The 14,136-nt window shown below is 47.1% G+C and overlaps 2 protein-coding genes across 3 annotated transcripts in view; both read right to left on the reverse strand.

Annotated features, from left to right (window-relative positions):
* The window catches only part of PLRG1 (pleiotropic regulator 1), a 146,410-nt gene that overhangs the window by 83,715 nt on the left and 48,559 nt on the right, over positions 1–14,136 (reverse strand). The window lies entirely within an intron of this gene.
* On the reverse strand, positions 7,312–11,641 carry LOC138656826 (uncharacterized). Of its 2 annotated transcripts, none has more exons than XM_069744100.1 (6): positions 11,577–11,595; positions 10,900–10,949; positions 10,738–10,812; positions 10,401–10,596; positions 10,083–10,245; positions 7,312–9,095 (listed from the first exon to the last, which is right to left on the reverse strand). In XM_069744100.1, the coding sequence occupies exons 2-6, from the start codon at positions 10,927–10,929 to the stop codon at positions 8,204–8,206; spliced, it is 1,356 nt and encodes a 451-aa protein (XP_069600201.1). In that variant the 5' UTR covers positions 10,930–10,949; positions 11,577–11,595; the 3' UTR covers positions 7,312–8,203. The 2 variants fall into 2 exon arrangements, with proteins under 2 accessions (XP_069600201.1, XP_069600200.1); XM_069744099.1 differs by having other exon boundaries at positions 8,079–9,095; positions 10,891–10,949; positions 11,577–11,641.

A 14,136-nucleotide genomic window follows, 5' to 3' on the forward strand; every position in this document is an offset into this window, starting at 1 on the left:
CAGTTTAGAGGATTTTGTTTTGTTCCAATCTCCTCGCTGTGGATTGTTTTAGAAATGTTCTTACCTCCCTTCTGAGTATGTTTTCCTGGATCTTCTTTGTTCAAGTCTAATGTTTTTCTTCCCGTCCCCTCTTCTTGACCAAACGGTCAACAAGAGTTGATTGTTTGGTTGCTAATATTCGTTCCAAGTTCTCATGTGGCATTATATTTTGCAATTTGCCTTTATAGCGAGGATCAAGGAGGCAGGCCAACCAGTAATCGTCATCGTTCATCATTTTAGTAATGCGTGTGTCCCTTTTGAGGATACGTAAGGCATAATCCGCCATGTGGGCCAAAGTTCCAGTTCTCAAATCTGCGGTTGTGCTTGGTTGAGGGGCAGTTTCAGGCAAATCCACGTCACTTGTGTCCCTCCAAAAACCAGAACCCGGCCTTGCCGCGCCAACAATTTCCAGTGGCCCCGGAAAAGCTTCCTCATTAAAAATATAATCATCCCCATCATCCTCCTCGTCCTCCTCTTCGCCCGCTACCTCGTCCTGTACACTGCCCTGGCCAGACAATGGCTGACTGTCATCAAGGCTTTCCTCTTCCTCAGCTGCAGACGCCTGATCCTTTATGTGCGTCAAACTTTGCATCAGCAGACGCATTAGGGGGATGCTCATGCTTATTATGGCGTTGTCTGCACTAACCAGCCGTGTGCATTCCTCAAAACACTGAAGGACTTGACACATGTCTTGAATCTTCGACCACTGCACACCTGACAACTCCATGTCTGCCATCCTACTGCCTGCCCGTGTATGTGTATCCTCCCACAAAAACATAACAGCCCGCCTCTGTTCACACAGTCTCTGAAGCATGTGCAGTGTTGAGTTCCACCTTGTTGCAACGTCTATGATTAGGCGATGCTGGGGAAGGTTCAAAGAACGCTGATAGGTCTGCATACGGCTGGAGTGTACGGGCGAACGGCGGATATGTGAGCAAAGTCCACGCACTTTGAGGAGCAGGTCGGATAACCCCGGATAACTTTTCAGGAAGCACTGCACCACCAGGTTTAAGGTGTGAGCCAGGCAAGGAATGTGTTTCAGTTGGGAAAGGGAGATGGCAGCCATGAAATTCCTTCCGTTATCACTCACTACCTTGCCTGCCTCAAGATCTACAGTGCCCAGCCACGACTGCGTTTCTTTCTGCAAGAACTCGGACAGAACTTCCGCGGTGTGTCTGTTGTCGCCCAAACACTTCATAGCCAATACAGCCTGCTGACGTTTGCCAGTAGCTGCCCCATAATGGGAGACCTGGTGTGCAACAGTGGCAGCTGCGGATGGAGTGGTTGTGCGACTGCGGTCTGTGGACGAGCTCTCGCTTCTGCAGGAGGACGAGGAGGACGAGGAGGAGGAGGAGGGGGTGCGAACGGCTACAGCCAACTGTTTCCTAGACCGTGGGCTAGGCAGAACTGTCCCAAAATTGCTGTCCCCTGTGGACCCTGCATCCACAACATTCACCCAGTGTGCCGTGATGGACACGTAACGTCCCTGGCCATGCCTACTGGTCCATGCATCTGTTGTCGGGTGCACCTTTGTGCTCACAGATTGCCTGAGTGCATGGACGATGCGCTCTTTAACATGCTGGTGGAGGGCTGGGATGGCTTTTCTGGAAAAAAAGTGTCGACTGGGTAGCTCGTAGCGTGGTACAGCGTAGTCCATCAGGGCTTTGAAAGCTTCGCTTTCAACTAACCGGTAGGGCATCATCTCTAACGAGATTAGTCTAGCTATGTGGGCGTTCAAACCCTGTGTACGCGGATGCGAGGCTAAGTACTTCCTTTCTCTAACCATAGTCTCATGTAGGGTGAGCTGGACTGGAGAGCTGGAGATCGTGGAACTAGCGGGGGTGCTGGTGGACATGGCAGACAGAGACGGAGGGAGATGGTATTGTTGCCGCCGGTGCCCTAGATGCAGTGTTTCCTACTACGAAACTGGTGATTCCCTGACCCTGACTGCTTTGGCCTGGCAAAGAAACCTGCACAGATACTGCAGGTGGTGCAGAAAATGGTGGCCCTACACTGCTGGAAGGGATGTTGCGTTGATGACTAGCTTCATTGGCCGAGGGTGCTACAACCTTAAGGGACGTTTGGTAGTTAGTCCAAGCTTGCAAATTCATGGTGGTTAAATGTCTATGCATGCAACTTGTATTGAGACTTTTCAGATTCTGCCCTCTGCTTAAGGTAGTTGAACATTTTTGACAGATGACTTTGCGCTAATTGGATGTTGTTTAAAAAAATGCCAGACTGCACTCTTTCTAGCATCGGATACCTTTTCAGGCATTGCAGACTGAGCTTTAACCGGATGGCCACGCTGTCCTCCAACAGGTTTTGGCTTTGCCACGCGTTTTGGGCAAGATACGGGCCCAGCAGATGGAACCTGTTGCGATGTTGATGCCTGCTGCGGCCCCTCCTCCTCCGCTTCAGAACTGCTGCCGCCTGCACCCTGTTCCCCCAATGGCTGCCAATCGGGGTCAAGAACTGGGTCATCTATTACCTCTTCTTGTAGCTCGTGTGCAACTTCGTCTGTGTCACCGTGTCGGTCGGTGGTATAGCGTTCATGATGGGGCAACATAGTCTCATCAGGGTCTGATTCTTGATCATTACCCTGCGAGGGCAATGTTGTGGTCTGAGTCAAAGGACCAGCATAGTAGTCTGGCTGTGGCTGTGCATCAGTGCACTCCATGTCAGATTCAACTTGTAATGGGCATGGACTGTTAACTGCTTCACTTTCTAAGCCAGGAACGGTATGTGTAAAGAGCTCCATGGAGTAACCCATTGTGTCGCCTGCTGCATTCTTCTCTGTTGTTGTTTTTGCTGAAGAGGACAAGGAAGCGACTTGTCCCTGACCGTGAACATCCACTAACGACGCGCTGCTTTTACATTTACCAGTTTCACGAGAGGAGGCAAAAGAGCTAGAGGCTGAGTCAGCAAGATAAGCCAAAACTTGCTCTTGCTGCTCCGGCTTTAAAAGCGGTTTTCCTACTCCCAGAAAAGGGAGCGTTCGAGGCCTTGTGTAGCCAGATGACGAACCTGGCTCAACAGCTCCAGACTTAGGTGCAATATTTTTTTTCCCACGACCACCTGATGCTCCACCACTACCACTACCCTCATTAAAAGCTGACAATGAACGCCCCCGGCCACGACCTCTTCCACCAGACTTCCTCATTGTTTTAAAAACGTAACCAAACTAACGGTATTTGTTGCTGTCACACAACTTACACGGTGAGCTATAACTTCAGTATGATTTAGCTACCCCTTTACAGGTGGGTGAGACCGCAACGAAAATCAGCCACAATGTTACACACTCTGTTGTTGTTGGCAACAAATGAGATGGCACACACGCAGGACTGTCACTGAAGCACAAATGTAAATATTAATCTCCCACTGATTTGTTTTTTTAGGGAGACTTTAGAAAACAAATAAAACAAAAAATAGGCTTTCTATGGCCCACTGAGTGAGTGATGATGCACACAGGAGTCAGGAGTGGCACACAAGCCCTGAGGCCAATATTTTTCTCCCACTGATTGATGTAGTGATTTTTTTCAGGTAGATTTTGGAACCCAAATCAAGCAACAAATATAAATAGGCTTTCTATGGCCCACTGAGTGAGAGATGGCACGCACAGGAGTCAGGAGTGGCACACAAGCCCTGAGGCCAATATTTTTCTCCCACTGATTGATGTAGTGATTTTTTCAGGTAGATTTTAGAACCCAAATCAAGCAACAAATATAAATAGGCTTTCTATGGCCCACTGAGTGAGAGATGGCACAGACAGGGATGGCACTCTAGCAGAAATGCCAATCTTAATCTCCCACAAAAAAAAAAAAAAAAGGAACTGTCCTTCAATTACTATCTCCCTGCAGTAATCTCAGCCAGGTATGGCAGGCAGCAATAAGGAGTGGACTGATGCACAAATTAAATAAAAAGTGTGGACAAACCAAAAAGATAGCTGTGCAGAAAGGAAGGAACAAGAGGATTTGTGCTTTGAAAAAAGCAGTTGGTTTGCACAGCGGCGTACACACAGCAATGCAGCTATCAGGGAGCCTTCTAGGGCAGCCCAATGAGCTACAGCGCTGAGGGGGAAAAAAAAAAAACGTAGCTTCCACTGTCCCTGCACACCGAAGGTGGTGTTGGACAGTGCAAATCGCTACAGCACAAGCGGTTTGGTGGTTAATGGACCCTGCCTAACGCTATCCCTGCTTCTGACGAAGCGGCAGCAACCTCTCCCTATGCTCAGATCAGCAGCAGTAAGATGGCGGTCGGCGGGAACGCCCCTTTATAGCCCCTGTGACGCCGCAGACAGCAAGCCAATCACTGCAATGCCCTTCTCTAAGATGGTGGGGACCAGGACCTATGTCATCACGCTGCCCACACTCTGCGTTTACCTTCATTGGCTGAGAAATGGCGCTTTTCGCGTCATTGAAACGCGACTTTGGCGCGAAAGTCGCGTACCGCATGGCCGACCCCGCACAGGGGTCGGATCGGGTTTCATGAAACCCGACTTTGCCAAAAGTCGGCGACTTTTGAAAATGAACGACCCGTTTCGCTCAACCCTAATGGTGAGTATGTACTCTATGTTATATGTACTGTATGTCTGTAGTATGTATGTATGTATGTACTGTATGTCGCACGTCGTTGCACGGTGCATGTCTTTGCATGGTGCATGTCGTCGCATGGTGCATGTCGCATGTCGCCGCATGTCGTCGCATGGTGCATGTTGTCGCATGTCGGCGCATGGTGCATGTCGTTGCATGGTACATGTTGCATGTCGTCGCATGGTGCATGTAGCATGCCGTCGCATGGTGCATGTAGCATGCCGTCACATGGTGCATGCAGCATGTCGCCGCATGGTGCATGTCGCATGTTGTCGCATGGTGCATGCCGCATGTCGTCGCATGGTGAATGTCGCATGTCGTCGCATGGTGCATGTTGCATGGTGCATGTCGTCGCATGGTGCATGTCGCCGCATGCAGCATGTCGCTTGTCGTCGCATGGTGCATGTCACATGGTGCATGTCACATGTCAGCGCATGGTGCATGTCTTTGCATGGTGCATGTCGTCGCATGGTGCATGTCGCATGTCGCCGCATGCTGCATGTCGTCGCATGGTGCATGTTGTCGCATGTCGGCGCATGGTGCATGTCGTTGCATGGTACATGTTGCATGTCGTCGCATGGTGCATGTAGCATGCCGTCGCATGGTGCATGTAGCATGCCGTCACATGGTGCATGCAGCATGTCGCCGCATGGTGCATGTCGCCGCATGGTGCATGTCGCATGTTGTCGCATGGTGCATGCCGCATGTCGTCGCATGGTGAATGTCGCATGTCGTCGCATGGTGCATGTTGCATGGTGCATGTCGTCGCATGGTGCATGTCGCCGCATGCAGCATGTCGCTTGTCGTCGCATGGTGCATGTCACATGGTGCATGTCACATGTCAGCGCATGGTGCATGTCGTCGCATGGTGCATGTCGTCGCATGGCGCATGTCGGCGCATTGTGCATGTAGCAGTCTCATGGTGCACGTTGTCGCATGGTGCATGTCAGCGCATGGTGCATGTCGTCGCATGGCGCATGTCATCAAATGGTGCATGTCGTCGCATGGTGCATGTCGCATGGTGCATGTCGCATGTAGCATGTCTCATGTCGTCGCATGGTGCATGTCGTCGCATGGTGCATGTCATCGCATGGTGCATGTCGTCGCATGATGTCACATGGTGTTTGTTGTATGTATGTATGTATGTATGTATGAATGAATGAATGAATGTATGTATGTATGTATGTATGTATGTACTGTGTATGTTTTTTTTTTTTTTTTTACATTCAACACATTAGCCGGATGATGGGACTACTACTGTCCCATCATTGGCTAATGTGTCACTCACTGTCAGTGTAGCAGGCAGAGCCCGATGGGACTTTTAGTCCCATTGGACGATGCCCACACACACACACCGGCGGGCAGACACCGGCGCCGGCCGGCAGACACCGGCGACCGCAGCACAGCCCCGCCCGCAGATCCCAGCAGCACTGAGCACACACAACCCCGCCCCCAGCAGAGCCCCGAAGGCAGCCCCCAGCACCGCCCACAGCCCAGTCACTCTTGCTGAGTGACTTGTGACTGTGGGGGCTGGTCACGCCTGCTGCTAACGTCACGTCAATTTCTAGAGTCTGGAAATTGACGTGACGTCGGCGGAAATGAGCGGCAGCTGCAGCCTGGGGGTCACGTGACCCGGACTCAGCAGCCAGAATAGCGCCACTCACAGGCGAAAACGGCAACGGAAGGTAACTGCACAATTCATTAGGGGCCCCGAGGGGGTACATTGGGGGGTTAATTGAAAGTAGTGGACAACCCCTTTAATGTTTTCTAAAACCAGTTCAAAGTGGCCTAATGTAATGTTCCTTCAATGCTATGTAACTGTCTTGTGCTTTGAATAAAATTACTTTATTGTGCTTTACTTTAAATACCTGCTTCACGTTTTTTTCAAATGTTGTTGTCAATAAAACCATTCCAATGTCCATTTTCCTAACACCTGGTCAAAGTGTCCAACACCACAAAAAAAGTACTCAGGTGATCACCAGTTCCCACATGCACTGTGCAAAACCACCCCATTTTTGGTTACATAGCCGTGTATTCTAGAGTTGAGCGAACATGATCGCTCCCTCCGTGGCAAGCTATAACGCTTGCCGACTAGTTGCATATGGAGCCCGCCGGCTGATCAGCTGTCTGCGGCCGCAGCTGCATGTGCCGCGGCTGTGTGACAGGCACTACACATGCATGGAGAGCCCAACAAATTGGCTCTCCATGCATGTGTTGTGCCTGTCACACAGCCGCGGCACATGCAGCTGCGGCTGCAGACAGCTGATCAGCCGGCGCGCTCCAGGAAGCCGGGCTCCATGTGCAACTAGTCAGCAAGCGTTATAGCTTGCCACGGAGGGAGCCGATCATGTTCGCTCAACTCTAGTGAGTTCAAACTATAGAACTCAGGATGCTGAAATCCATCCAGAGTCTAATAGTGGCGACACTTGGCCACGTGACCATTGCTACCACCTCACCTGACCCATGACCTTATTGTATTTTAAAAAAGATAACTTTTTTTTATGCTCTTTGTTTTTAACACCTCATAGCCCCATGAAAAACACAGAAAAGCTGACGATTTAACAATTGATAAAATAGTGTCTGACACTGGAAATATGAGGTGTTAAAAAAAAAAAAAAATAGATTTGTGTACACGGCGCGTTGCCAGCGACGAATTTTGAACAATAGAAATAAAAATGGTTGTAAACATAAAAATTTTTATTTTTTAGTAATACTGTAGTTAACTTGTCAGAAAAAAAACAGGTTTTTTTATTACAAAAAACAAGGAGACAAAAAATATTCTGCTGCTAAATCACCTAAAAATGGGAATGCTTACTTTACGGACACCTTTGTGGGAAATTTTTCTTATGCACAAAAAGAATACACACAGGAATTTTACAAGACTGGTTTTGCATGTGAATCTGTTTATTCCTATTAAAACAATGGACACAACATTATCACCAGAACAAGGTCCATTGGCCATCAGGGATTCATCTCGTACAACAGATCCCGCAGATCACAAAAGTATGGATCTAGAATTCCAATTATAATGGAGTGTAGAGATATAGAATGCTACTTATGTCACCTTATAAGGGCTTATTCACACGTCAGTAGTCAGTATTTTTCATCAGCGTTTTAGAGAAGTAAAAGAAAACACAACTGGGTTTGGTGAATTAAGGTTTTTCTGGGGCCCCCAACATGGAAAGGGCTTTGTGCAGCTTTCTGAAGTATCACAGATACAATGAACTCAGACATCTCCGCTTATCAGTTTAGCCATTACATGAAGACAGAAGACGCCACCACTGAGCGCCCAGGATGAGACTACGTCCAGCAGGAGACAACAACCTGCTCAATGTAACACTGCCTTCTCATTTTCTTCTCAACAGCTGTGCCGTGGAAGGACCACGTAATAAAGCCTCCGCCTGTCCATAATCATGTCTTTGTAATTAAGACGTGCTCGGTGTGAGTTCTGGCTAATCGTCCCACCTCTTCCATTTGTAATGCGGAGAGATCAACGTGTAAAAGACAAAACCAGGAGTGGAACTTAACATTGTAAAAAAAAAAAAAAAAAGGGGAAAGATTAAGGGGAAGGGATATCAGCTATTAATGGGGACTGAGCTTCTTGTTGGGGTGTGGGAAGAGGAGGAAGAACCGTATTCCATGATACTGGAGTGGATTTCAGACCACACAGTTGCCGATGGTGGGGACTTTGCCACATCTGTAGGGGAGGGAGGAGGCACCAACACTCTACGTGTACTTGACTGGCTCTGGCTACTCCTGCTTGACCCCGACCTTGTCCTTTGGTTTGGATTTGGAGCAGCCGGAGCGGCCGCTGATGTACGCTTTTTCTTCTTGGGCCTCTCTCCCTCTTGGTGTTCTTGGTGGCGTCGTCTGGTGCTGGAGGTCCTGGCAGGAACAGGACTTGGCGGCTCGGTGCGATGGTGTTGGTGGCGGCGTCCCTCAGCACCCGGACCTCTGTAGTGTTGCTGTGCAGCAGGACTCGGTGTCATGCTAGCCAGCGTTGGTACTACAGGCATTGTAGTCGCTGACTGCATGATCCGAGCATGCTGCAGAGCACTCACATAGGCGTTGTTGCAGGCCTGCATCACCGAAATCTGGAGTTCCGGTGTAAGGTGTTTTGCCGGCCTCATGAGCTCAGCTTCCATTGATTCAAGGCGTCGGTTGATAGTGGCCAGAGCAGTGTCCATCCTATCACCGAGAACCTTGAAACAGTTTTGGAAAACCGTGCCCAAATGGAAATATTCAGGCATTAGCGGCCTGTCCGAGGCCCGCTGCCGTTGGCGGGAATAGCCAAAAGAAGGAGCGCCAGAGGCCTCGGACAGGGGAACACCAGGTGGACCGGCTGCCGGTTCTCCAGAGTGTGGTGCATGCCTGCTCTCGCTGTGGGATGGCTGTGACGGGTCCGATGGCGCTTCATGAAGGACTGCTCCAGATTCCCGACCAGGTTCGAGGGTGCTCCTGTGTGTTCTGTGAAAATAAAAGGAAAACATTAGTATACAAAAAACACAACATTTCACATTTGCCAACTCCTGTGGAATATAAAATTAGCATTACATAACACAACATAATGTAATTATCTACTATATAATTGTCTAAGGGTCACTTCTGTCTGTCAGACCTTCTGTCACGGTTATTCATTCGCTGATTGGTCTTGCCAGCTGCCTGTCATGGCTGCCGCGACCAATCAGCGATGGGCACAGTCCAGAAGAAAATGGCCGCTCCTTACTCCCCGCAGTCCGTGCCTGTCGCCCGCATACTCCCCTCTGTCACCGCTAAACGCAGGGTTAAGGCCGCGGGTAACGCACTCCGTTACCGCCGCTATTAACCCTGTGTGTCCCCAACTTTTTACTATTGACGCTGCCTATGCGGCATCAATATTAAAAAATGTAATGTTAAAAATATAAAAAAAACAACAACAAAAAAAAAAAAAACACCTTCTATACTCACCCTCCATAGCTGTTCGCGCCGGCCGCCATCTTCCGTTGAAGGTTCCGGTGGCAGAAGGACCTGCCATGACGTCACGGTCATGTGACCTAGACGTCATCACAGGTCCTGTGCTCAATGCGCTCATACCAACCCTGGGACCGGAAACTGCAGTGGACTACAAGGGCTCCCTCGGAAAGGTGATTATATGTTTTTTTTTTTTTAACCTGTGACAAACCTGGCTGGGCAATACACTACATCACTGGGCAATATTCTACGTGGCTGGGCAATATATTACGCGGCTCTGTGCTGTATACTACGTCACTGGGCAATATACTACGTGGCTGGGCAATATACTACGTGGCTCTGTGCTGTATACTACGTCACTGGGAAATATACTACGTGGCTGGGCAATATACTACGTGGCTGGGCAATATACTACGTGGCTGGGCAATATACTACGTGGACATGCATATTCTAGAATACCCGATGCGTTAGAATCGGTCCACCATCTAGTAATTAAATACTTACGCTCGGCGGGCAAGGACCGGTCTCAGGAAGGTAAGCAGCCTATAATGTTTATATGTCGTTGTCCTTCCCGCAGCAGCACCACTTCGAGCCTGTTCCTCCTCCTTTCGCAGGCCCCGATTGAAACGGTCCTTCATGGAACGCCATCTTGTTCTCACTTTTTTGACTGTGAAAGAAAAAAAGAAAAAGGTTAGAAATTGTACATTTGCCCATGATAACACAACCGTGTGCGATGCAACCAACTTGCAGGAGTTGATCACATCACACACGGTTGTGTGATCCTGGCCTGATGGGTCAGAGCTGCGTTTCTGCAATACTTACGAAACTCTTCCTGGACCTTCGCAGAAGCGCTGTCAAAGCCATCCCATAGCGACTGTGCAACCTCGTTCCACAGCCGCCTCAACACCACTTGGTCCGAGTGCCGGGGGTCACGGCTGTCCCACAACGGGCCTCGCTCCTGGATAGAGGTGATGAGGAGATCTATGTCGACCCCCACATCCTGGTCCCATCGTGAAACCTAGAATAAAAGAAAGACATTACGGTTTGAAAGCTAAATCAAAATTGCTCCTTCCCCCCCCCAAAAAAAAAAATAAAAAATATACCAACAAAAAATTAATAAATAAATAACATTCCAAATTTTGTTTTAAAAAATACTTACTCGCCGTCTTGCCACCGCAGCTTGGCCCCGAGGTCGCTGCTCCTGCTGTGTTTCTTCCTCTTCACTTGAAGAGCTCTGTTAAATTTAAAAAAAAGTAAATGACACGTGTACAAATGACACTGAATACTGACCAACAGTAGATAATCTACTCACTTTACTGACCTGTGAGGTGTTGCTTGACTCTGTGGCCATTTTTTTTTTTGAAGATAATTCTGCAAGGAAAAGTGGAAAAATTTATTAAAATTACACAATGCACAATACGCAGCCACATAGAAGAAAACAGCAAAAATACCCTACATAAAATTAGGGCAACAACAACAAACAGTGCACTCCTAGGACAATGCCAACAGAACAAGCGCTGAGCAATGGCAGATACACCACACCGCTATACATTAAAATAAAAATCAAGGTCAGAGCCGACAATGCCAGAGTATAGCAAAAGCAGAATACCAGTCCCAGAAAAGAAAAAAATCAATTGCAATACAACAGCCTACTTGAAAAAATGATAAACACATACTTTAAAAAAAAAAAAATTAAAAAAAAAAAAAAAAAAGGGCACAGAAAAGGAAATCCAGTATAAACCACCATACATTACAATAAAAAAACAACAAGGCCAGAGCCAACAAAACGCCATACGGTGAAATATAACAGAAATACATCAGACCCAGAGAAAAAAAACAAATTTCAATCAAAAAAACCCACATTGGCACAGCCGCATTAAAGTGCAGAACAACCCAATAAAAATTAAATAAACCACCATAAATTGAAATTAAAAAAAAAAAAAAAAAAAACCATTGCAAAGAATAAAAAAATAACGGGCAGAGAATTTATATACTTACATCTCTTGAAGGCAGAGCTGTTTCTTGTGCAGACAATCTCTTGAAGGAAGAAGAGCTGTGTCTTGTGAAGACGTGCAGTGAAATACAATGCAATAACCATTTTTTTATATCTATGGAGTTGTCTTGTCACTGTCTAGACAAAGTCTAGACACTTGTTATTTAATCAAAAGACGCATGCGTCGAACAATGCGGGTCGACGCAGGCACCTGCGCCCTATGCGTTTTACATAGACACTAATGTGTTTTTTTGGCGCATTTACGACCCAAGTGCGACGCATGCGTTTTTTTTACAAAAAATAGGACGCCGGAAAAATGCAACATGTAGCGTCGGCTGCGCCCTGTCTGGTGCGCCCAAACGACGCATGCGTCATACAATGCTTGAAAACGCATACCGGCGCATGTCCATGCGCCCCCCATGTTAACCCCTTCATGACCCAGCCTATTTTGACCTTAAAGACCTTGCCGTTTTTTGCAATTCTGACCAGTGTCCCTTTATCAGGTAATAACTCAGGAACGCTTCAACGGATCCTAGCGGTTCTGAGATTGTTTTTTCGTGACACATTGGGCTTCATGTTAGTGGTAAATTTAGGTCAATAAATTCTGCGTTTATTTGTGATAAAAACGGAAATTTGGCGAAAATTTTGAAAATTTCGCAATTTTCACATTTTGAATTTTTATTCTGTTAAACCAGAGAGTTATGTGACACAAAATAGTTAATAAAAAACATTTCCCACATGTCTACTTTACATCAGCACAATTGTGGAAACAAAATTTTTTTTTGCTAGGAAGTTATAAGGGTTAAAATTTGACCAGCGATTTCCCATTTTTACAACGAAATTTACAAAACCATTTTTTTTAGGGACCACCTCACATTTGAAGTCAGTTTGAGGGGTCTATATGGCTGAAAATACCCAAAAGTGACACCATTCTAAAAAATGCACCCCTCAAGGTACTCAAAACCACATTCAAGAAGTTTATTAACCCTTCAGGTGCTTCACAGCAGCAGAAGCAACATGGAAGGAAAAAATGAACATTTAACTTTTTAGTCACAAAAATTATATTTTAGCAACAATTTTTTCATTTTCCCAATGGTAAAAGGAGAAACTGAACCACGAAAGTTGTTGTCCAATTTGTCCTGAGTACGCTGATACCTCATATGTGGGGGTAAACCACTGTTTGGGCGCACGGCAGGGCTTGGAAGGGAAGGAGCGCCATTTGACTTTTTGAATGAAAAATTGGGTCCACTCTTTAGCGGACACCATGTCACGTTTGGAGAGCCCCCGTGTGCCTAAAAATTGGAGCTCCCCCACAAGTGACCCCATTTTGGAAACTACACCCTCCCAAGGAACTTATCTAGATGCATAGTGGGCACTTTGATCCCCCAGGTGCTTCACAAATTGATCCGTAAAAATGAAAAAGTACTTTTTTTTTTTCACAAAAAAATTCTTTTAGCCTCACATGGGCAACAGGATAAAATGGATCCTAAAATTTGTTTGGCAATTTCTCCTGAGTACACCGATACCTCACATGTGGGGGTAAACCACTGTTTGGGCACATGGTAAGGCTCGGAAGGGAAGGAGCGCCATTTGACTTTTTGAATGAAAAATTATCTCCATCGTTAGCGGACACCATGTCGCGTTTGGAGAGCCCCTGTGTGCCTAAACATTGTAGCTCCCCCACAAGTGACCCCATTTTGGAAACTAGACCCCCCAAGGAACTTATCTAGATGCATATTGAGCACTTTAAACCCCCAGGTGCTTCACGGAAGGTTATAACGCAGAGCCATGAAAATAAAAAATAATTTTTCTTTCCTCAAAAATGATTTTTTAGCCTGGAATTTCCTATTTTGCCAAGGGTAATAGGAGAAATTGGACCCCAAATGTTGTTGTCCAGTTTGTCCTGAGTATGCTGATACCCCATATGTGGGGGTAAACCACTGTTTGGGCGCACGGCAGGGCTCGGAAGGGAAGGCACGCCATTTGGCTTTTTAAATGGAAAATTAGCTCCAATCATTAGCGGACACCATGTCACGTTTGGAGAGCCCCTGTGTGCCTAAACATTGGAGATCCCCCACAAATGACCCGATTTTGGAAACTAGACCCCCAAAGGAACTAATCTAGATGTGTGGTGAGGACTTTGAACCCCCAAGTGTGTCACAGAAGTTTATAACGCAGAGCCATGAAAATAAATAAAAAAAATTATTTTCTCAAAAATGATGTTTTAGCCTGCAATTTTTTATTTTCCCAAGGGTAACAGGAGAAATTTGACCCCAAAAGTTGTTGTCCAGTTTCTCCTGAGTACGCTGATACCTCATGTGTTGGGGGAAACCACTGTTTGGGCACACGTCGGGGCTCAGAAGGGAAGTAGCGACTTTTGAAATGCAGACTTTGATGGAATGGTCTGCGGGCGTCACGTTGCGTTTGCAGAGCCCCTGGTGTGCCTAAACAGTAGAAACCCCCCACAAGTGACCCCATTTTAGAAACTAGACCCCCCAAGGAACTTATCTAGATATGTGGTGAGCACTTTGAACCCCCACGTGTTTCACAGACATTTACAACGCA

The sequence above is a fragment of the Ranitomeya imitator genome, chromosome 1, assembly GCF_032444005.1.
Source record: "Ranitomeya imitator isolate aRanImi1 chromosome 1, aRanImi1.pri, whole genome shotgun sequence".
Lineage (NCBI taxonomy): Eukaryota > Metazoa > Chordata > Amphibia > Anura > Dendrobatidae > Ranitomeya > Ranitomeya imitator.